At 37.4% G+C, this 24422-nt stretch overlaps 1 protein-coding gene across 8 annotated transcripts in view; it reads left to right on the plus strand.

Moving 5' to 3' along the window:
* The window catches only part of NKTR (natural killer cell triggering receptor), a 49707-nt gene that overhangs the window by 1167 nt on the left and 24118 nt on the right, over positions 1 to 24422 (plus strand). For 3 of the 8 annotated variants that reach the window (XM_039461921.2, XM_039461918.2, XM_039461919.2), the window contains exons 3-6: positions 14176 to 14250; positions 15649 to 15756; positions 16295 to 16339; positions 18064 to 18151. In XM_039461921.2, coding sequence (XP_039317855.2) covers positions 14176 to 14250; positions 15649 to 15756; positions 16295 to 16339; positions 18064 to 18151 — 316 coding nt within the window. The other 5 variants (XM_074406097.1, XM_074406096.1, XM_074406098.1 and 2 more) reach the window with 5 other exon arrangements.

Raw genomic sequence — 24422 nt, forward strand, 5'->3', positions numbered from 1 at the left:
ACTATTTTAGTAAGTTGGTACTAAAACAAGGCCATTTTGAGAAGATGACGTTTAAGCAGGTATCCGAAGGAGATGAAGTGAGGCATATTTAGGAAGAGCGTTTGTGTAGAGGTAAACAGTATAGCCCTGAGGAGTAGTGTGGTACAGTCGTGCGCCAAATGACACTTCTGTCTCTTGGTCTTACATATTGAATACCTTATTTTTTCTGTAACTTTTTAATGTTTAGGTATGTTCAGATACACAAATACTTACATTGTGTTAAAGTTGCCTACAGTATTCAGTGTAGTAACATCCTACAGGTTTGTAGCCTAGGAGGGAGCAAGTATACCATATAGCCTAGGTGTGTAGTAGGCCGTACCATCTAGGTTTAAGTACACTCCGTGATGTTCACGCAGTGACGAAATTGCCGAATTACACGTTTCGCAGAACCTGGTTATTAAGCAATAGAGGACTGTACTTGCATGTTTGAGGGACGGCAAGCGGCTGGAGTAGAAGAGGGAAGAGAATACTGAAATTCTGTGAGGTAGGGAGATATTAAAGGATTTTGAGCAAAGGAATGAGATAATCCTAAAAATTTGATTGCCTTCTCTCTCTTTTAACGTTTTTAGCCTTGATTTATTTTTTAAAATAAGTATCACTAGAAAGCCTTGATGGACCTTAATCCTTGTTCAGTAGTGAATCCGTGCTTCAGGTAACAAGGTTTTTCTTTTGTTTTGTTTAGAATTAAAAATAGGCCAGGCTTGGTGGCTCACACCTGTAATCCCAGCACTTTGGAAGGCAGAGATGGGTGGATCATTTTGAGCTCAGAAGTTCGAGACCAGCCTGGCCAACATGGTGAAACCCTTTCTCTAAAAATACAAAAATTAGCTGAGTGTGGTGGCTCTCATTTTTGCCTGTAGTCTCAGCTGCTTGGGAGGCTGAGGCTGGAGGATTACTTGAGCCTGGGAAGCAGAGGTTGCAGTGAGCAGAAATTACACCACTGCATGTCAGCCTGGGTGACGGAGCCAGACCCTGTCTCAAAAAACAAACAAACAAAAAAATAGAGTGCTGAAAGCAGAAGTATGACCAAGCATGGTAGTTCATTCGCAGTACTTAGGGAGAGGCCCAAGCAGGAGGATTGCTTGAAGCCAGGAGTTTGAGACCAGCCTGGGCAACATAGCAAGACCTTGTCTCTACACATACACAAAATTTTTTTAATTAGCCAGGCATGGTGGTGTTCACCTGTACTTGGGAGGGTGAGGTGGGAGGATGGCTTGGGCTCATGGGTTTAAGGCTGCTGCTGTGAGCTATGATTGCAGCACTGCACTCCAGTTTGATCAACAGAGCAAGATGCTGTTTCTAAAAAAAATTTTTTTTTTTTAAATTTTAGAAGCTTAATAAAAGTACAGGTGAAAAGTTCTGTAGTCATGTTAAGTACTGCTTTCCTAGTAAAAGTTGAGATCCTAGATTTGCACATAATCTGTTGTGAAAAGTCTCCAGAATATGTTTGGCATATGTTCAGTGAACCTCAGTCCTTAACATCCAAGGTAATTCATTAGCACTCTTGAGAATGACAAATCGTAAAACAAGGAATGCAGTGCTTACATTGTTCTAGGTTTAATCATTTGATAATTGGCAATTTCATATGGTTCAGTCTCATAAAATACTAGCACTCTTTGAGTATATTAACTAAATAGTGGATTTTACACAACTTTTTTTTTTTTTTTGAGTTGGAGTCTCACTTCTTTGCCCAGGCTGGAGTGCAGTGGCGCAATCTTGGCTCACTGGAGCCTCAACCTCTGCCTTCCAGGTTCAAGCGATTTTTCTACCTCAGCCTCCCCAGTAGCTGGGATTACAGGCATGTGCCACCACGTTCAGCTAATTTTTGTATTTTTTAGTAGAGATGGGTTTCACCATGTCAGCCAGGCTGGTCTTGAACTCCTGACCTCAAGTGATCTGCCTGCCTTGTCTTCTTGAAGTGCTGGGATTACAGTCATGAGCCACTGCACCCAGCTGATTCTACACAACTTTTCAGGGTCACTTCACTCGTATGAAGTGTCCTGTTCTGTAGGATTTAGCCGTTAGTACATGTGTCAGGATGTACTTACCCAAGCAATACTCTTGACTACGTGTATAGTTAGTAATTCACTTGATATTACAAAAGAGTATCTGATTTACTTTGATAAGTAAAGATCATTTTAAGAATGGCCACACTGTCCACATTTATGAGACATGAAGAAGTATTCATAAAAATTCAGTCGAGTACAGCACATTATGTCTTTTGCATTACTATCCATAGAAATGTGCCCATTTGATAGCAGGCAGACAAGTTAACTATTATAAAGCCACTGAATGAATGCAGGTATATCTTTTAAAAGACTTTAAATTGTATTTGAGTTTTTATCTGAATCGAATAAGATGGTTAATAATTCCAGGATAGTTTTTTATAATTTTCTTTTCAGTCATGTAAGATTTTATTTATTAGGTGTAAGAATATTTATATTGTCTATTTTGTTTTTTGTCTATTTCTTCTTGTGTAAGTTTTGGTAGTTTGTGGTGTGGTGTTGTGTTGTGTTTGAGACAGAGTCTCACTCTGTCGCCCAGGCTAGAATGCAGTGGAACAATCTCTGCTCACTGCAGTCTCTGCCTCCTGGGTTCAAGTGATTCTCATGCTTCAGCCTCCCTAGTAGTGGGATTATAGGACCCACCCTTATGCCTCGTGAATTTTTTTATTTTTAGTAGAGATAGGGTTTCTCCATGTTGGCCAGGCTGGTCTGGAATCCCTGAATTCAGGTCTACTTGCCTCGGCCTCCCAAAGTGCCCTAGAATTACAGGCATGAGCCACTGTGTCCAACCTGTGGTTTTTGTTAATAAGATACTGGTGCATTTTATCTAAGTTGTCAAGTTTATGTGCTTAGAGTTGCTTGCCATAGCCTCTTATTTTAATATCTGTGGGGTCTGTAGTGATGTCTCTTTTCAGTCCTGATATTGATAATTTGTACCTTTTGTCTTTTTCTTTTGTCAATCTGACTAGAGGTTTATCCACTTTATATTTTTAAAGAACCAGATTTTGGTCTGATTGAATTTTGTTTCTGATTTTCTGTTTTCAATTTCGTTGATTTCTTTATTTCTTTCTAATGCTTGCTTCAGATTTTACTTTTTTTTTTTTTTTTTCTAGTTTCTTAATGGTGAGGCATATATTGTTAATTTGATACCTTTCTTTTTTGGTTGTTGAGATGGAGTCTCAGATGACTTCTAATTTAATTCCATCATGGCTAGAAAACACACATTATTTCAGTTCTTCGTGCACTTGAAAAGAATGCACATTCTGCTTTTTTTGTGTAGTGTTCTATAAATGTCAATTAAATCCAGTTGGCTATTAGTGTTGGTGAGTTTTTTTTATATCTTTGCTGATTTTCTACTTGTTTTACTGATTACCAAGAGAGGAATGTTGAAGTCTTTAACTATAATTGTGGGTTTATCTATTTCTCTCCCTTATTTTTTTTTTTGAGACTGAGTCTCGCTCTGTTGCCCAGGCTGGAGTGCAGTCACGGTGTGATGTTAGCTCACTGCAACCTCCACCTCCCAGCTGCAGGCGATTCTCCTGCCTCAGACTCCTGAGTAGCTGGGATTACAGGCATGTGCCACCATGCTTGGCCAATTTTTGTGTTTCTAGTAGAGACAGGGTTTCACCTTGTTGGCCAGGCTGGTCTCAAACTCCTGATCTCGTGATCTGCCTGCGTCGGCCTCCCAAAGTGCTGGGATTACAGGCATGAGAGCCATTAACGCCAGCCTAAAGTGATTTCTTGTAAATAGCAAATAGATGAGTCTTGTCCCACTCTGACAATGTCTTTTAGTCAGTATGTTTAACTATATTCATTTAATATAATTATTTTTATGTTTGGATTTGCTTTACTGCTTAAGATTCATAAAAACAGACTTGAAAATGTGTTTTTAGTAAACATTGTAAAGTATTTGGAAGTGATACCAAGAAATTAGTCTTTGGAGGTTATAAAGGGGTCAGGCAAATGTCTGAGTACTACTTATGTCCCTGGTCAAGCCATTTAACAACCTCTGTGAAATGGAAGTACTATATGGTTTTGTTCTTAATTTGATTCCAAAGCTAGCAGGACAGGAAAATTTGCTTATATGCAAATTTTTTTTTTTTTTTTTTTTTTGAGACGGAGTTTCGCTCGTTGCCCAGGCTGGAGTGCAATGGCGCAATCTCGGCTCACCTCAACCTCCGCCTCCTGGGTTCAGGCAATTCTCCTGCCTCAGCCTCCTGAGTAGCTGGGATTACAGGCACGCGCCACCATGCCCAGCTAATTTTTTGTGTTTTTAGTAGAGATGGGGTTTCACCATGTTGACCTGGATGGTCTCGATCTCTTGACCTCGTGATCCACCCGCCTCGGCCTCCCAAAGTGCTGGGATTACAGGCTTGAGCCACCACACCCGGCATACATGCAAAATTAAAGTAAACTTTAGACTCACATTCAAAATAGCTTATACTTTGAGAGAGGCATGTGGGATTTGATTTTTACTGAGGGAAAAAGAGAAATGCTTCGCCCATCTCAAGGTCATCCTGGGTCATAAGCTCATAGTGTAACTAGATGCAGTGGCCTGAAATTTAAATGAGTTGCACCGTCTATGCTCATAGGTTAATAACAGGACTCCAGTGTAATAGTGCCTACATAATAAGATTGTTGAGAAGAGAAATAAAGCCATCACCTGTCTTATAGATTGTGTTTTTGTAACATGAACTTAATAGGGTGGATTAAGGAGCAGAGTTTCAATGAGGCACACTACTGTTTGGTATAACAATCAGATAAGCAGGTGGGGAGGAGTGGCGTGGGAGAGAAGAGCAGTTGGACAGCACTGCTGCTCTGAGTCATTCTCGTTTGTCCTAGCTGATTTGAAGGCCGCTATGCTAATGACAGTGCTGGGAATGGGGGGAGAAGTGAGGTGTGCTCAGTTGTAGGGTTTCCTCAACAATGCTTAGGTTTTATAACATCCTCTTGCAGCTAAAATTTGTTACTGATACTCCTAAAGAAAAAAATATTTTTACTGCAACTGGAAACTCCCTTGTCTTCCTACTTCCTATTTTCCTATGGAAACAGTTGTTTTTATATATGATTTCTGATAATGCATTGTTTTGTAAAATTCTGTCACTGCTCTTGCAGAGCAGTTTGTATTTGTAAAATATATTTAGCGAAGTATCTGACTTTTTTTTAAAAAGTTGCTTTAAGTATTGCATGTGTAGGAGTGCAGACACTAAGTCAAGTAAGGGGCTTTCACATTTAGGTATTGTGCAGACAGACCTTTGATTTTGGTCCCTTTTGTTCCCAGAGACTGTTTCTTAAAGTCCAGAGTGAAATCCTACTATAGAGTGAAATCCTGAATTCCTGCTTTCACTCCTTAACTGTGAGCCTGATTCTTAATTCGGCAATGTTTATTAAATACCACTTAAACTTTATGTAGTCACTTTTTAAACATTTTTAATATTTTGTCTTTATTTTTATTTTTAATTTTATTTTTTCTTGACTGGGCACAGTGGCTCACACCTGTAATTTCAGCACTTCGGGAGGCCAAGGCAGGAGGATTGCTTGAGCCCAGGAGGTAGAAATCAAACAGTCTGGGCAACATAGCAGCACACTATCCCTAAAAAACATGCTTCTTTTACCTTCTCTTTAGAGACAGGGTATCATTGTGTTACTCATGCTGGAGTGCAGTGGCTCTTCACAGGCATGTTCATAGCGTGCTGTAGCCTGAAACTCCTGGCCTCAAATGAACCTCCCACCTCAGCCTCCTGATATATAATCAGTTTTAGTAACTATATAGTTTACCCTTATATGAAAACACCTTGTATTAGGTAGGCTAAATGGTAAGATTGGTTGCTAACATAAAGGCTAACTAACAGTACTTGAAACAATATAAAAGTTTTGCTTTTCTGTCACACAGCAAACCTTTAGCTGGTTGTTTATGGACATGTCACGGAAAAAGCTTCATGTGGCTAAATAATTACAGAGCTGTTTTGGTCTTATATGTTAATTATTATTATTATTATTGCTATTTCCTTTGTTTTATATCTTTTACTTGGTTGCTCTCCCTCCCACCAAAGAAACTTGAAAGATTTAAAATATTTTTAGTTCTGCAGTTGAATACCTGCTTAAGTATGCCTTAACCCTTATTTCCTCTCTGTCTGCATCAGAAAAGTCTTCCTGTTGATTCCCACTATGAAGTATGAGGATATATATTCTCTTTCACCAGTCCAAACCCTTCATGTTGGTTTTTATTGATTCCCTACTACCTTCCTTCAACTAAAATTACTTTTACCCTGGGCAACATAATGAGGCCCTAACTCAACAGGAAATCCAGAAACTAGCCAGGCGTGATGGCATGCCCCTATATTCCCACCTATTCAGGAGCCTGAGGCAGGAGGACTGCTTGAGTCCAAGAGGTTGAGGCTGCAGTGAGGAGAGGTTGTGCTACTGTACTACAGCCTGTGGGCAGAGTGAGGCCCTGTCTCTTAAAAAATAAAATAACATAAATTACTTTTACATCACAGGCATGAGAAAAGTTCATAGTATGTTAGTAAGTAAATAAGGCAGGGTGTAGCACAGTGTGCATAATATGCTCCTTTTTTTTTTTTTTTTTTTTTTTTTTGAGATGGAGTTTTGGTCTTGTTGTCCAGGTTGGAGTGCAATGGTGTGATCTCGGCTTACAGCAACTTCCTCCTCCTGGTTTCAAGCAATTCTCCTGCCTCAGCCTTCCAAGTAGCTGGGATTACAGGCATGTGCCACCAAGCCCAGCTAATTTTGTATTCTTTTTTTTTTTTTTTTTGAGACGGAGTTTCACTCTTGTTACCCAGGCTGATCTCGGCTCACCGTAAGCTCCGCCTCCTGGGTTCAGGCAGTTCTCCTGTCTCAGCCTCCTGAGTAGCTGGGACTACAGGCACGCGCCACCATGCCCAGCTAATTTTTTGTATTTTTAGTAAAGACGGGGTTTCATCACGTTGACCAGGATGGTCTCAATCTGTTGACATCGTGATCCACCCGCCTCGGCCTCCCAAAGTGCTGGGATTACAGGCGTGAGCCACCGCGCCCGGCCTAATTTTGTATTCTTTTTTTTTTTTTTTTTTTTTGAGACGGAGTTTCACTCTTGTTACCCAGGCTGGAGTGCAATGGCGCGATCTCGGCTCACCGCAACCTCTGCCTCCTGGGTTCAAGCAATTCTCCTGCCTCAGCCTCCTGAGTAGCTGGGATTACAGGCACGCGCCACCATGCTCAGCTTATTTTTTGTATTTTTAGTAGAGACGGGGTTTCACCATGTTGACCAGGATGATCTGGATCTCTCGACCTCGTGATCCACCCGCCTCGGCCTTCCAAAGTGCTGGGATTACAGACTTGAGCCACCGCGCCCGGCCCCAATTTTGTATTCTTAATAGAGACCAGGTTTCTCCATAATGTTCAGGCTGGTCTTGAACTCCTGATTTCAGATAATCCACCGGCCTTGGCCTCCCAAAGTTCTGGGATTACAGGCGTGAGCCACCATGTCAGGCCTATGCTACCATTTTTTAAAGGAAGAAAAATGAGAATATGTTAGTGTTTGCTTGTGTATGAAAATAAACTGGAAAAATACACAGAAAATTAATGAAAATGCATACCTGTTGATAGGGGTGGGAACAAGGCTACTCATCCTGCACCTTTTTCCACTGATTTTTGAATCATGGAACATTACCTATTCAAAAGAAAGAACATTTTTAGATGGTGTATTTTAAAAAAAAATTGCTGTTACGTAGCTTTGTTTCCTAATACTGATAACATTTAAAACCATAATAAACACTTTTTGCATTGTCAGACCTGGCAGCTGTAACATCTGACCTCATTTCCTTTTGTTTTAAAACCATGATGAGAGTGAGTGATTTAGGTTTAATTTTGTAATGTAACAGTCTCAGTGTTCACTGCCACTTTTTCCGTGATAAGAGTGAGTTAGGGTTAATTTTATAATGTAATAGACTCAGTGTTCAATGCCGCTCTTTTCCTAACAGTTTGTTCTCCTTCATTCATTCTTTGACTTACATCTTAGGCATATGTATTCAAATAGATATGTCAGGATGAAATGTAATTATTGTATTTCCTTTGCTAGGGGTAGCATTCTTGTTTCACAGCACATTATTCCTTAAAAATGGTAGACTGTGCTCAGTTGTCTCCAGTTTGTAATGTAAGGTGTCTAAAGCTGATCTTCTTTCTTTTTCCTTTGTGAGCGATATGATGCTACTACCTGGATACTAGGAGCCTTTTTTTTTCCCCCCTTTATATCTCCAAAAATAAATAGCTTTATTAATTGATATCTTGGTGGTGTTCTACTTACATAACTTATTCTGGCACATAGTGAATAATTTTGATCTGTATATTTGGGTATTCATTTATGAAAGCATATTTTGTAAATCTGTCTTTGAATAATTTTGAGTATTATTATTAAATATTTATTGGCCGGGTGCGGTGGCTCAAGCCTGTAATCCCAGCACTTTGGGAGGCCAAGGCGGGTGGATCACGAGGTCGATAGATCGAGACCATCCTGGTCAACATGGTGAAACCCTGTCTCTCCTAAAAATACAAAAAATTAGCTGGACATGGTGGCGCATGCCTGTAATCCCAGCTACTCAGGAGGCTGAGGCAGGAGAATTGCCTGAGCCCAGGAGGCGGAGGTTGCGGTGAGCCGAGATCGGGCCATTGCACTCCAGCCTGGGTAACAAGAGCGAAACTCTGTCTCAAAAAAAAATAAAAATAAAAATTAAATAAATAAATAAATAAATATTTATTGAGCACCTGTGTACCAGGCACTACACAAATCTCTGGGGATATAGTGGTAAGTAAAGTAGTCATGGTCCCTACCTCTCTGTGTTCACACACACCAGTCAGACCTAGTTTATATATATAAGTGTCCTTACCAATGGCTCCTCATACTGTATAGCAACTGCATTTCCATGTGTCATTCCCAGCCAAGATGTGAGCTTCTTGAAACTCAGGCACAACAGTATATAACACTGTTGGATTCTCTGACATATGGGTAAGATTGCAGTAAATAATATTTGAGTAAATGCCCCAATTTTATTGAAATGCTGCTCCTTTTTCTCAATCTTCTCCCTAGATTTTGCTCTCTGCCTACCTAATGTGGTCTCTTCTTAACCTTTGCTCTTTTCCTCACCCCATGCTGGTAATTAATTTTTCTGTGAGCTATTCTTTGCCTTCTGTAGTATGTCAACTTCTGCAACAGTTTTCGAATTGATGCTCACTTTTCCAACTACCATATCTTCTTTGTACATAATATATGTCTCCTTTTTAAACCTTTGTATCTGCAGTTCCATTGCAACTATTTCTGAGAACAAGGAACAGTATTCAAAGATGATGTTTGATTTTATTCTGTCTGTATACTTGCTGATTTTATTCCTTTCACCTAGTGGGCAAATCAAGATCTCCAACATGACATAGGCATGTCTTGGCTTTTCCTGTCTGTAGCCAAAGCTTGACATGTGTCGATATTGCCTGATTAGTCTTAATATTGTTCCCCTGTCTTGTTTTTAAGGATCTACATATTGGTATTTTCAGATTAAATTTAGAAACTTGTCCTACTTTGTGTAATTTTTGCCCTTAGTTGTGTATAAAAGCAACATACTAATGTTTACACTAACAGATTTTAGTCTTACTATTACAGAGCTGTGTTTTTATTGGCATAACATTAATTCTGTGGAGGAAGACTATATATAAGAATATAATCAATAGTATTACTGACTGATTCTAGAGCTCTTGGTTTCAAGAGATTCTCTGGCCTCTGCCTCCCATGGCACTGGTATTACAAGCATGCGCAGCCAGTATCGACTGATTCTAAAAGATTACTAAATTTCGTCAGATTATAAGTAGTGTTTGTTGAGTAACAAATTTTTCTTATATCTTACTCATTCATTCAGCAGCAGCAATTAGTTCCCAAAGAGGCATCATCAGCAGGGGTTCTTAACTCTTTACAGAGATGGAGTTGCTGTCACACTCATTTTTCTAATCCGTTTGGGAGCCAGAGAGTCTTCTGCAAATTTATTCCAAGTCTTGTCTTTATTGTAACTACAGTTTAATTTTATTTTCAATATGTTTTGTAATCATAGTTTATGCTTGGCATCACTGAAAATATTTAATAACTAGACTAGTGAATCACATTGGCTTTTTTTCTTTAAAATATAGAATATTGTCTGAGTTTCAAAATAGAATCATCACATGGTAGCCTGTTTTCTGTAAAATAGTACAATTCAATTTCAAATATTTGTTGAAAACCTGTTAATCTTGCTAATGAGCTTCAAGTTAATATTTGCAGATCTGTATCCTGTAATGTTCAATCTCAGGATTTTACTTTGGAGGGAACACTAGGTTACCTCTTTATAGGTAGAAATCATTATTCTGTTTGTTTGTTTTGACCTTGCTTTTTGATTTTAAACCCTTCAAATTGCATACATACAAACATTTTAACTTAGGAAGGTAGACTCAGCTAATGTCTGACTATCCATAGTTTAGCCTTTGTCAAATGCCTTGCAAACCTGATTGGGTTAATGTGTTCTTTTCAGGATTTTAAGATTATTTTTCTGATGTGCCACTGTTTAACCTTATGCTATGTTATTGAGGCGAAAACAATTCAGTTTTGTTCTATTTTTTTCTTTTGCTCTTAACATAATGCCGTAGAGGAGATAAAACCTCTGCTGTATCCCTTGTCCCATGAGGTTGAGAGGGCAAAAGAAATTGTTTCTTTCCTGCACCTAGCTAGAAGAGGGTAAGATATTAGAGGCGAGTTTTTTTTGTTTTTTGTTTTGTTTTGTTTTTGAGATGGAGTCTCACTCTGTCACCCAAACTGGAGTGCAGTGGCGTGATCTCGGCCCACTGCAACCTCAGTCTCCTGGGTTCAAGCGATTTTCCTGCCTCAGCCTCCTGAATAGCTGGGATCACAGGTGCCTGCCAATGTGCCCGGCTAATTTTTGTATTTTGGTAGAGATGGGATTTCACCATGTTGGCCAGGCTGGTCTCGAACTCACGACCTCAGGCGATTGGCCCACCTCGGCCTCCCAAAGTGTTGGGATTACAGGTGTGAACCAGCGTGCCTGGCCAAGATATTTTTTTTTTTTAAAGCCACTTTAGTTTGCTGCTGTTCTCCAAATACTGGATAGTAATGTAATCACATTTCTACTGTTTTCAAGTGTATTGTACTACTGGAGGGTACACAATTTCTAATCATCTGTTAAGGAGGAACTAAAAGCATTTGAAACTTTGACCGGCAGCAACAAAGTAAAAGCAACAGGTTGAGTTGAAGTTACTGTGATCCTAAAGAAAAGGCCTACATTTTGATTATTTTGATTATGTCTTTTATCCTGAAAAGTAGCCATCTTACAGGGATTCCAAAGATCTCAGTCTGTTCTGGTATGCAAAGCTGGTTGGTTTTGAACTTGACACCACCTAAACCATTTCCAAGGGATTTTTGAGGACTGATGAAAATATATTTATTATACAGGTAAAATGTTTCCATATAAATACAAACAGTGATCGTTACTGTTACTGATATTATAGGTATTTGATTCTGAAATGAGCTTAGATACATTGCTCCCTAGTTGAAAGTCTTGAGTCCTTTTTGCTTTCTTTCCGTCTTTTTCTTCATTCCTTTAGGTTTTAATGTCACCTACAAAGTTTTGAAATTGCTTTACAGTTTGGCTCTTTTAAAGCTATAGGCTAAGAGTGTTGACACAGGAAGTTCTTCTCACATGATACTGCTTTACCGATTAACGATGTCTATAATGCAGTGTCATTGTTTCCTCCTCAGAGGAACTGACTGATATGACCAGGAATAAATTAAAATCTTAGTGATACATAGAATCATTTTGTATCTGTTCTGAACATGATTTATGCGTGGTCCACAGTTAATTTTATTTGTAAGTCCTTTTGAATAAATAAAAATGTTTATAATGGAAAAGAGCCTATAGAATATAGGGAAAAGGAACTCAAGAGAGTAATTAATTGCAAATCAGAACCACATTTCTTATTTTATTGATGTGCTTTCGACAGATCCATAAAGTGAAAACTATTTTTATAATAATACTAAGATTTTGATTTGCCTTTTGTGCTCTCATTCTCTCCTGAATAATACATGGTCAAGTTTTCCAGAGAGATTTTATATATATATAGAGAGAGAGAGAGACACACACACAGACACACACACACACTTTTTTTTTTTTTTTTTGAGACAGAGTTTTGCTCGTTACCCAGGCTGGAGTGCAATGGCGCCATCTCGGCGGCTCACCGCAACTTCCGCCTCCTGGGTTCAAGCAATTCTCCTGCCTCAGCATCCTGAGTAGCTGGGATTACAGGCACGTGCCACCATGCCCAGCTAATTTTTGTATTTTTAGTAGAGACGGGGTTTCGCCATGTTGACCAGGATGGTCTCGATCTCTTGACCTCTTGATCCACCCGCCTCGGCCTCCCAAAGTGCTGGGATTACAGGCGTGAGTCACCGCGCCCGGCCAAGATTATATATTAATATGTAATTATATCACTTCTCTGACAGCTAATGGAACGTCTGCTTATATATTCTTGTGTTTTCAACATTTCTGAGTTTTGTCATTTAATATAGTGTATAGCAGTAGATAGGAACCATATAAACAAAAGTCCAGTAACAAGTTTAAAAGAGTCCTGAGACCACAGTTTGAAAACCATTTCTCTCTAGCATAGTTAAATTGAAGTTGCAGACTTGTTTCTTTTAATTTCATGTATGTTGTCGGGAACCATAACCTCTTCTCTTTCTCCTCTCTCAGGGAATAGAATATGAGGTGGTGTTTTAAGAGTCTTGCTCTGTCACCTAGGCTCAAGTCCAGTGGCACAATCAAAGCTCACTGCATGATCATGGCTCGTTGCAGCCTTGAAGTCCTAGACTCAAGTGAACCCCCTGTCTCAGCCTCCCCAATAGCTGGGACTATAGGCTTTGCCACCATGCTCAGCTAATTTTTAAAATTTTTTGTAGAGACAGGGTCTTTCCGTGTTGCCCAGGCTGGTCTCAAATTCCTGACCTCGGGTAATCCTCCTGGTCTTAGCCTCCCAAAGTGCTGGGATTATAGGTGTGAGCCACCATGCCCAGCTTAAAATGTGAGTTTTAAGTGTAATTGGTGCAATTCAGAAAGGTGGCTCTTAACAGTTCGTGCTTAAAGGAAGAAACCTTTCTTTTTTTTTTTTTTTTTGAGACGGAGTTTCACTCTTGTTACCCAGGCTGGAGTGCAATGGCGCGATCTCGGCTCACCGCAACCTCCGCCTCCTGGGTTCAGGCAATTCTCCTGCCTCAGCCTCCTGAGTAGCTAGGATTACAGGCACGCGCCACCATGCCCAGCTAATTTTTCGTATTTTTAGTAGAGACGGGGTTTCGCCATGTTGACCAGGATGGTCTCGACCTCTTAACCTCGTGATCCACCCGCCTCGGCCTCCCAAAGTGCTGGGATTACAGGCTTGAGCCACCGCGCCCGGCCCCAGAAACCTTTCTTTTTAGCAATGCTCGCCAGAATGACTATCTTTTGATACACTCTCATCACTGGAAGGACTCAAGCATATTTCAAACAACTATTGAGAGTATTTTTAAAGAAGATTCATAGTTCTGATAGGGGACGGTACTACAAGGAATCTAATAATATAAAGTTCCTTTAAAACACCCTTAAAATCCTATAAATTTGGGGCTGGAAACACTTTGGCTGAATGTAAATTTTAAGAATACGGTCGGGCGTGGTGGCTCAAGCTTGTAATCCCAGCACTTTGGGAGGCCGAGGCGGGTGGATCACGAGGTCAAGAGATCGAGACCATCCTGGTCAACATGGTGAAACCCCGTCTCTACTAAAAATACAAAAAATTAGCTGGGCATGGTGGTGCGTGCCTGTAATCCCAGCTACTCAGGAGGCTGAGGCAGGAGAATTGCCTGAGCCCAGGAGGCGGAGGTTGCGGTGAGCCGAGATCGCGCCATTGCACTCCAGCCTGGGTAACAAGAGCGAAACTCCATCTCAAAAAAAAAAAAAAAAAAAAAAGTGAATTACAAAATAGACTTTCTAATTTGTTCGCCCTTTTTTTTTTCTCTCATTTAAATGCAATATATTTAACTGGCTGACTGTTTTTTTCCCTGTGTATTTTATTTCAGTTGGTCGCATTATGTTTCAGCTCTTCTCAGACATATGTCCAAAAACGTGCAAAAACTTCCTTTGCCTATGCTCAGGTAAGTGAATTATTAAATTATTTCTGATGAGAAGCTGTGGCTTACAGTTTCACCTTGTTGAACAGAGTATTTTCCTGGAATAATAATGGACTGTGAAATGAATTTTGTGAATTAAAAAAAAAGTTACTGTATGCTGACTTTTATATGAAATGAGGGAAGCATTTCTTAAGGGGAAGAGATTAGAAAGGAATGATCTCGAAAATGAAAGAGAGAATAAGAATCTATATAATGGAATCTTCCCTGTACATTTTAATTTATAAAATAATAGTACACATTGGAAACTGATTTGTCTTGGTAGAATTTTATGAATTTCACTACTTTGAAAAAATACAGCATTCTAAATTTTACAATAAATTTTAAATAGAAAACATGGGGGCAGGCAGCATCTGTAATGTTGCTTTAAAATTAGAGCACACTAAAATTTTTAAATCCGTACTTGGATACACATATGCAATTTTTGCACTACTTGATTTTTGTTTTTTTTGTTTTTTTTTTTTTTCTTTTGAGACAGAGTCTGGCTCTGTCTCAGAAACAGGCTGGAGTGCAGTGGTGTGATCGAGGCTCACTACAACTTCCACCTCCCAGATTCAAGTGATTCTCCTGCCTCAGCCTCCACAATAGCTGGGAATATAGGCGTGTGTCACCACACCTGGCTAATTTTTGTATTTTTTCTTTTTAAGAGGCAGGGTTTTTCCATGTTGGCCAAGCTGGTCTCCAACTCCTGACCTCAAGTGATCTGCCCACCTCAGCCTCCCAAAATGTTGGGATTACAGGCATGAGCCACTGTGCCTGGTCTCATTCTTTAACTAGAGTAATAAGTGTGTCTAATACTTCTTATGTCCTATAGCATGTAGAGTCTGTACCACACAATTTCACATTTGTATCTACTTTGTAGTATTTATTTGGTTCACATGCATGTATGTATGTTAAATTATCATGTCATCTATTTCTTTTTTTTTTTTTTTTTTTTTTTTTTTTTGAGACGGAGTTTTGCTCTTGTTACCCAGGCTGGAGTGCAATGGCGCGATCTCGGCTCACCGCAACCTCCGCCTCCTGGGTTCAGGCAATTCTCCTGCCTCAGCGTCCTGAGTAGCTGGGATTACAGGCACGCACCACCATGCCCAGCTAATTTTTTGTATTTTTAGTAGAGACGGGGTTTCACCATGTTGACCAGGATGGTCTTGATCTCTTGACCTCATGATCCACCCGCCTCGGCCTCCCAAAGTGCTGGGATTACAGGCTTGAGCCACCGCGCCCGGCCGTCATCTATTTCTTATATGTCTTTCAGTGCCCAGCACACAGGAACACTTTGACGAAGGATTAATTGGTTTGTTCTTTCCGTGGAAGGATGTATGTATAATTGAACTTCATCTCTCTCTCTTTTTTTTTTTTTCCCAGGAGAGAAAGGCCTTGGGAAAACAACTGGGAAGAAGTTATGTTATAAAGGTTCTACGTTCCATCGTGTGGTTAAAAACTTTATGATTCAGGGTGGGGACTTCAGTGAAGGTAGAGCTAAAAGTTGTGTTCCTAATAACTCCATCTGTCAGTTTTTAAGTGATCTCACTATTACTTTTAGTTGTACATACTGTGTCAGTGACAGTATGATATAAAATGTGGTCAGTGAATACTTGTTGGATGAGTGAATGTTACAGATCCAAAATATATGAAAAAGCAAGTACCATGTAAGACATTTTATCTTGTTTTTATGCAGTTTGTTTTAGTAATACTATAGTTACTTAGTGAATTCCTTTGCAATGAATGCCAAAGTACTGTCTGATTGCTTTTGTTCTGGAATGTTTTGGTGTTATTACTGTTTGAAATAAGTGGGTTGTGAAGATCACTTTTTTGATGGTATTTATTGTAATAGGATCTGACACATGTTTTAAAGATGAAGTTAATTTAGGTAGGATTCTGCGAATTTTGATTACTGCAGCAATTGTAACGTTCCAAGGTTTCCTTCAGAAAATTGAAGCCATCAAAAATGATTTATGTGTTAGTATATTTTTAATGTTCATTATGGCTTAATGTAGCTCCTTATTTGCAGGTAATGGAAAAGGTGGAGAATCAATTTATGGTGGCTATTTTAAAGGTAAGGCTTAATATTTTATGGTCTTTTGTTTCAGTTCTGATATTAAAGCAAGTTTGATCATATACTTTTAATGAGAAGAGGTTTACTTAGAGTTCACTTTTTGCATGAAACTAATGCTGCATGAAAATACTTTATTTGCATGAATTTGGGGATAAATATATTGGAATATATAATTTTTAATTGACAAGATTAATTAAGGCTAACTTTATGGTTAAACATGACTTTCAGCATGGAGGTTAGGCAACTATATACATGAAAACTCCTATCTTCCTGCCTAAAACTGTCAACATATTCTTTTGTTTATAGAGAATGTGGTCTTTTGCAAAATGAAAAGGTAAGAGAACAAAGCTCAGTAACACAAACTCCAATTCTGTTCCCTTGCACCCTTCCTAATAAATTTATGGACAGTCTGGGTCAGGTTGTGGCTGGATTTCTATATTGCTTGAAGACTTGGAAAATTCTGTGTATTATTTCATACATGCATCTGTATCTTTTTTCTTTTCTCAATTGGTTATTGATTTCACATCAGGGAAAAGAATCTAGTTGTGGGTTTTTTTCCCCCAAACCAAGCAATTTCTTTGAATAAAAGTTGGTATTTCCTCCTTTTTCAAAGGTTTGTATGTTTTCTTTTGTGTATATTAGAACTGTGACTGTGTTTATTCTTACAATAGCAGCATCTGCATAAATCTAACTATTGCACTTGCCCCAAAAAGCCTTAGAAAAGTCAGTTGAAGAGATTTATGATGAGATCTAATATTACTAGGTTTTAACGCTGTAATAGCTTCAGTGTTATAATAGTCTTTTATATTTCCTTTGGGGGAAAATGGATTACTACTCTTTTTCAGAAGCCTGTTCCCAAGGTAATCACTTTTTAAAGTTTTCTATGTTTCTGTTTGTTCTGAAGGAGATATGTTTGTATGAATGTTAAAAGGAAATTTAAATTGGTTTTCAAGGATATTTCTGCTGGATTTAAAAGAACTCTAAGTGATCTTTATCACAGATTTTTTTTTTCCTTTGAACTAGTAGGAAACAGCTATTTAGCTGATTTCTATTATGTAGCAATTTAAAACTAATGCTCTAGGCCACTTTGTGGTTGTTCCTTGTGGCAGATACTTTTGTATCTTAAAATTGTATTTTGCTATTTAAATTTTTGTTTTCACAGGACTTTCTTCCTTAGATAATTTTGTGATACAATTGAGTATAATCATACTTAATTTAGATACGTTCCTGTAACTTACTATAACATAATTATTTTTGGTCTCATAGTCTAGCTTCAATTCAGTTGAATAATAAATTTACCATATAAAAATTAAGCACCTAAGAAGATTCTTAAACTTCTTCCGTGTATAGTACATCAGGCAAGCTAATTGGAAATTTGGAGGAAGTGAGCTAGAAATTTTTCTAAAATTTTACTAGTTTTCTCTGAAAGTTAATAACTTAAGTATCGTTTAGCCAAAGTATGTTGCTACTAAAAGTGACTGTTCTAAGGCTGTTTGTATAAAGTATTAAATATATGTTCTTTTCCTCAAGGCTTTAATTAGTATCTTTTGGCCTTTTTATTCTTTTGTTATTTGATTAGCTTAAATTTTTTTTCTGAGTATTCAGTCAAGTATCTGTACTGACCAGAAGAGGAATTTCATCCTTTGCTTTCTATTTATTACTTGAACATTACTTTAAAGTGACTTATAACTGGAGACTGACAAATTTGTGTTTTCTTCAAACAGATGAAAACTTTATTCTCAAACATGACAGAGCGTTCCTTTTGTCAATGGCAAATCGAGGGAAACATACCAATGGTTCCCAGTTTTTCATGTGAGTAGGCATAATTCAGAGATGAGCTTTTCTTAAACAGAGAAGCGCTGTTCATGAGAAAGATGGTATAGTTAAACCAAGTGAAATGCTAAAATTCTGTCAGTTTGATTTAAACTAACAGCTGCCTCAGCATTCAGCATATATCCTGGATTAGGAGAATGGGACTTAAAAAACTTAAAACATACTTGTTTTAAAAATATGCCGTCATCTTCAGAAAAGATGATGGCATATTTAAGGCCCGTTAAATTTGAGTACTTACTTCACCAACACTAGATTGGAACATAAGCTATTGAACATGTAAAAATTGTTCATACTAGAGGATTCGGTTCGTGCACCCTAAGCAAGGAGAGCGATTTGAGTACACGTTGCATGGTTGTTTTTCTCTTACTTTTGCTCTTTGAGGCAATTTTCAGACATGCTATTATTTCTCTCATGTTATATAGAGATAGACCCATTGAGCCAGCATTTTTAAAGACTCAGATTTTATGAGGTCTCCATGCATAATTGAATTAATCCAATGTTGCTGTCATTTCCACCAAAATTTATGAGATTGTCACTCAGGAAACTTAAGAATACTAAATTTGCTTTTGAAAAAGCAAATATCTTTACATGTATGTGCATTGCACAATCAAAACCTACCTTTTTCGCATCTGAGAATTCTAAATAAATCCTTTGGCATACTTGTAGTTATATTCTCTCTCTTTTTTTTTTAAAAGACGAGGGTGCCAGGCGCGGTGGCTCAAGCCTGTAATCCCAGCACTTTGGGAGGCCGAGGCGGGTGGATCACGAGGTCAGGAGATCGTGAGACCATCCTGGTCAACATGGTGAAACCCCATCTCTACTAAAAATGCAAAACAATAATAGCTGGGCATGGTGGCGCGTGCCTGTAATCCCAGCTACTCAGGAGGCTTAGGCAGGAGAATTGCCTGAACCCAGGAGGCGGAGGTTGTGGTGAGCCGAGATCGCGCCATTGCACTCCAGCCTGGGTAACAAGAACGAAACTCCGTCTCGAAAAAAGACGAGGGTTCACCACGTTGGTCAGGCTGGTCTTGAACTGCCGACCTCAGGTGATCCGCCCGCCTTGGCCTCCAAAGTGCTTGGATTACAGGCGTGAGCCACCACGCTGGGCCTACTTTTAGTTATATTCTTATCTAAAGCTGCTTCAAAACCTATTTTTATCATAATTCTATCATAAAATATGAAAGATAACTTTCCAGCAGGAGGGTCATTGCTTTTGATCAGAAGTGAATCTCAGTTGTGATATGTATGTTGGAGAAATATTTTATTAATGATTTATTGAAAAAATTTTCTTTGTCATCTTTCTGAATGAATGAGTGTGAATGGCGCTTCCCTGTTTTTAAAGGAGTGTATTACTCACATACAAAACTCAAATGTTAAATTTATCTGAAAAATATATTTCTACATGACCTGGTAAAGTTCAGATAAGGGGCATTCTATTCCTAAGAATGTCCTAAAAATGGAAAGCTTATAAAAGATGATTATGCTTAGAATTATATAGGTAAAAGACCTCCAGTGTTCTTATCTTGTTTTGATCCCATAGATGATTAGTTATTACTGTTCTTTAATAGTGTGATTTTCTATTCTTAACCTTCTGAAGAGCCAATACAAAGTAGAAAGAAGTATTTTCAGAAACCCTTTAATAGTAACTTCATGTAAAAATTGTTTCTTCTTTGGTTGAGGTTTTCCATTTCCATTTTTAAGCTTATCTGAACTGTGAACATGAAAAACATGATGATTCATTGGCCAAGAAGCTACCATTTGAGGGCTCTAAAGTTTCTTTTAGGTTTCCTTTTTTATATCAGCACAGTTAAAATTTGATTTATCAAGTAGCAGCAGCTTCTTGATACTGTCACATACATTTGCTTATCCATAAAATGTTAGTGTTAAAACTGATTTAAAATGCTATCATTAAACATCCACTAATTAAAATTCAGTATACGAGATTCTCCCTTCAAAAAAACCTTATGTGTTTTAGTACTTGCTTAAGTATTTTCTAGGAATATTTGGTAAAGGCCTTTACTGTTTTCTACACGGCCAAATTTTATATTTGACATCTGTTTTTGAAGAGGAATACCAAATAAAAAATTTTCAATCAATAAATTACAATTAGAATTTTTACACTTATTTTCAAAATTAACTTATTTTACATAGCACTGAAATCATTGTGAACTTCTGATAGAAAATGTTTTACTTTCAGTTTGAAATTTCCTTCTGGAAAGAGATTTGCAGTCTCTTTGGAAAGGAGTATATAATCGTGGAAGTAATTGAGTGTTTAATCCTCATATTTTTTTTCTAAGAAGTTTTTTGTTCCTATATACTTTATGCTGGCTAGAAAGATCAGTTCTCATGAGTTGCAGGATAAAATCAAGTTAACTTTTATGTTTCAGAACAAAACATATCCTTGCATTTATTGGAGGGATATGTAAAAATGGAGATGGTGGCTGATAAAATAAAAATCTTTGAACTGTTTTACAAGCCCAAATTCTTTTGTAGTTGAAGGTAGTAAAAAAATAGAATATACTATCTTCAGTTTATGTATATAATCACAGATAATAGCTCTGGTGGTCACAGAGCTTGCTGATGGCTTCTGAAGGATGGCTCCTGCCTTTTACTGTGTTATCACAACTCCTCATATGGCACCTTGAGTGGCAGTTCTGGAATCTGAAAAAGAAAGGATAGTGTAAGAATGGTGGTAAAATTTAAAAAAAAACTGTCTTTATAGTTTCTTTATAGGCTCAATAAGGATTTCTAATACATACATCCTTGCAAAATTGTTTTTGTAGTTTTATTATCAATCTGTTACTCTGCAATTCCTAAGGAGTAGATTTGGTGCTGTTAGTGTGGGTATTTGCAAAACATCCCTCAAGGATTCTTGTGTTTTGTGCATTAACTTCGGTCTTCATTACTTACGCATTTAAAAACTCACCCTTCCTTAGGCATATGTCATTTTTATTCAACGTAATTTTGCATATATTGCTTTCTTTGGCTGGAACAATTATATACATGATGAAAATCAGATTTTCTTCTATACATCTATTTGTAATTTTTGCAGTAACCATTTCTACTACTATATTTGTCTTGGTGATTTTGCTCTTGGGGGCCTATAGAAGAAAACTTGATTCTTTTTTGGAATAGTACTGCTCCAGAAACGTGGAAGAAGTGACATATGGCACTATCCCCGTGAATCACTAAGGAAACAGTGGTTTTATTTTGAACATTTTTGAAGGAATTTGAAGACTTGGGACTAAAATTACCAAGTTAATTTGGTGTTTGTTTTGTCCTTTGCACTCTTATTTATTTTTTAGGTTAAAGAATAAGAAGAAACCCCAATAAAAGCTAGAATTATAAGGTCATAGATTGGAAAGGGATTTAGAGATTATCTAGTCCAACCTTTTCATTCTGTAGGTTATGCTAAATTCTTGAAAAACCATGTAAAGTCCAGATGATAGAAATTTTACTTATAATTTGGAAGAAAGTGATAGCTAGAGAAAGAATGCTGCACACTTACTCATATTATTAATGCCTTTACTATAAATTTAAGCATATTTAAGCTCAAAATTTTATTAACCACTCTGCTCTGAATTTATTTTAGTTAAGTATTAGAGGCATCAAGCGTTTTGCTGGAAAACAAAATGACATTTGGGGAAACATTCTTTCCCCTTTTATTGTTAGTGATAGCTTATTCATTCTGACTGTAATTTTCATTGTCTTTATATACGTTAATCAAAAAGACAAAGCTGTTGCATAAAATAGTCATGAAAAAGATTAAATAATTTATAGCTTTGTAGTAAATAACTTCTGGGACAGGACATTAATATAGCTGTCAGGAAACCTTGATTTTAGTCTCCCATGTACCTTGAGTTAGTTTTTCTTTACTTAAACATTGGCATGAAAATTTGGATATAAAAGGAAGAAAGTGTTTTATAGGGTAGTCCTAAGCGTCTGAATGTGTAGACTGATTTATGTGCAAACATTGTCTTGCCTAATGGAAACAGTCATAATTGCCTGGTTTTCATTAGTCTGAAAGATGTCTTAAAGAAGTATTGAGCTCATTTGCCTGAATCAAGAGCAACAGAAGTCTCTTCATCATCTGCTGTTAGAACATCTTAGTTCTAACATGACGCAGCCATAGAGTAGAAATCTGCAGAGCTTGCAAGAACAGTTCCTGTCACTGGCCATTGTCAGTGCTCATTAATAATCATAACAATGTAAGAAAACAAGGTAATATAGAAGAGTCCAGTTTTGAACTTTAAACAAAACAGGTTTGCTACATTTTAACAGTCATAAATAGGGCAGTGAGTGGGGAGGGACAAAAGAAGTTTTAGAACATATTTGATGTCATTTAAGAATCTGCCTTGCAAGTACCTACATGGTGGAGAGGAGTGCTGATCATTGCACAGTAATGGAGCCAGGAGAGTTAAGGAGTGGTTGGTTCTAAGGGGTTTGTGAAGCTGTGTTGACATTTTGTGTAGTAAAACTGGATTTGGGGTAGAAATACTTTTTCTACCCACATATTCATAAATTTATGTGAGGAGAAATGCTAGTAAGTGTTAACCTGAGAAGTTCTAGCTTTTTCCTTCCTTTTGGGGGGGGGGCGGGTAATACCTTCATACATTAGCCTCAGAATTTTTCATGAGCAAAGATGTTCATGAAACTTGGCCATAAACCAAATTCTCTGAATATTAAGTGTCAGGCTTAATAACTTAACTGTTTATGTGACTTATATACTAGCAATGTAGAAGACATTTTGTATTTAATAATGTTTGGTGTGTATTATCTTAACATTAGTGCTGAATTTTAGAAGGCACTTCTACTTTAGTGACTTTTGGAACACATGGGCAGAGCATTGTCAAGTGGCTTGGTTAGTTTCCATGTCCTTATACAGGTGTTACCATTCTGTGCAGTTTGGTGCCTCTTCCATGACAGCGTGAGAGTTCCAGGAGTTGAAGGGAAAGCACTGCATGTTAAAAGCTTAATTGGGCAGAAGTTTTCTTTATTTCCCTCTTCCATACTACTTTACACCTACAGTCACTTATTTTTTTTTTCAGCATTCATTGAAAACTCCACATTATTTCAAACATTGTGTTCCTTTTTGACACTTAATCATGTTGTGAATGCCTTTATGATAAATTTAAGCTTATTGTTAAATGTTTCAAGATTTATTATATTCAGAACTCTTATAAAGCATTTTGTCCATGGTATAATAGTATTTTGATCTGAGTAGTAATAGATTTATTTAAGTTTAAACACAGATAAATATTGGTCAGTGTGTGTGTTCTCTGAAAAAAATTCTTTATAATGGGGAAAATCAGAGATTAGACAGGAAAAGAAGATACTGTGGCTAAGATTTGACTGCACTTACATTTTCATCTCTCTTGCCTTTTTATCCTCTGAGAAGGTCACTAAAATTGTAGTTATGCTGCGTTATTATTGTGTTCAGGGACTTTAACTCAATGTGTATGTGATGTCACTGAACAGTAACTACAGTTCAAACATTTTCATTAACTCCTGAAAGTAGTCTGTGTGATATGTAACCAAACAAAGGTTTCAAATGTAGAAGCATGAAAAGTTCTTTACCTATTTGACATGAATTAGTTAAAAGTTCCTTGAAATTTTGTTTTGGATGATCTTAACTCAGTTTTTTTAATGACAGTTTTGCTTTTAACTGGTAGTAACTGCTCCTGGGTATTCAGATTTTTATGTTTATATGTGTATTCAAGATACACTATTCTCTTGAGAAAATGTTGTCTTAGCTAATTTCTGGGATTTGTGAAGGGAAATGTAGTATGTTAATAGCTGTTATTGGCACTCTAGTGTTAATATTAAGGATCTGAATAGATTCCCACTTAGCCACAATACAATGCTTTTCTTAACACAATTCATCTCTATATAAATATCCCATACGAAAGAAAATTTAGAGCCCTCCATTTAAAAAAGCTTTCTTGCTTTGCATAAAACTTGAAAATATTTAATTTCAAAGTTATATTGATATTAAAACATAGATTCAGTCTTGTCTTAAAAGTGTATTACAATTTATTTCTTGCCATTTTTGTGTAAAATTTACAGAAAGAGTGTTACACCGTGCGCTCCAAAGGTAATGTCTCATTACTCTAAGGCTCTCTCTTTCTTTCTTTGCCTTTATCTCTTTAATTCTATTGTTATGTACATTGAAACATTTTAAGAAAAAAAACTTTCTGCTTTATCTGTATAGCAGCAGTACATGTAAAACAAATGCCTTTTATTTTTCATG

Source organism: Saimiri boliviensis, chromosome 9, assembly GCF_048565385.1.
Source record: "Saimiri boliviensis isolate mSaiBol1 chromosome 9, mSaiBol1.pri, whole genome shotgun sequence".
NCBI lineage: Eukaryota > Metazoa > Chordata > Mammalia > Primates > Cebidae > Saimiri > Saimiri boliviensis.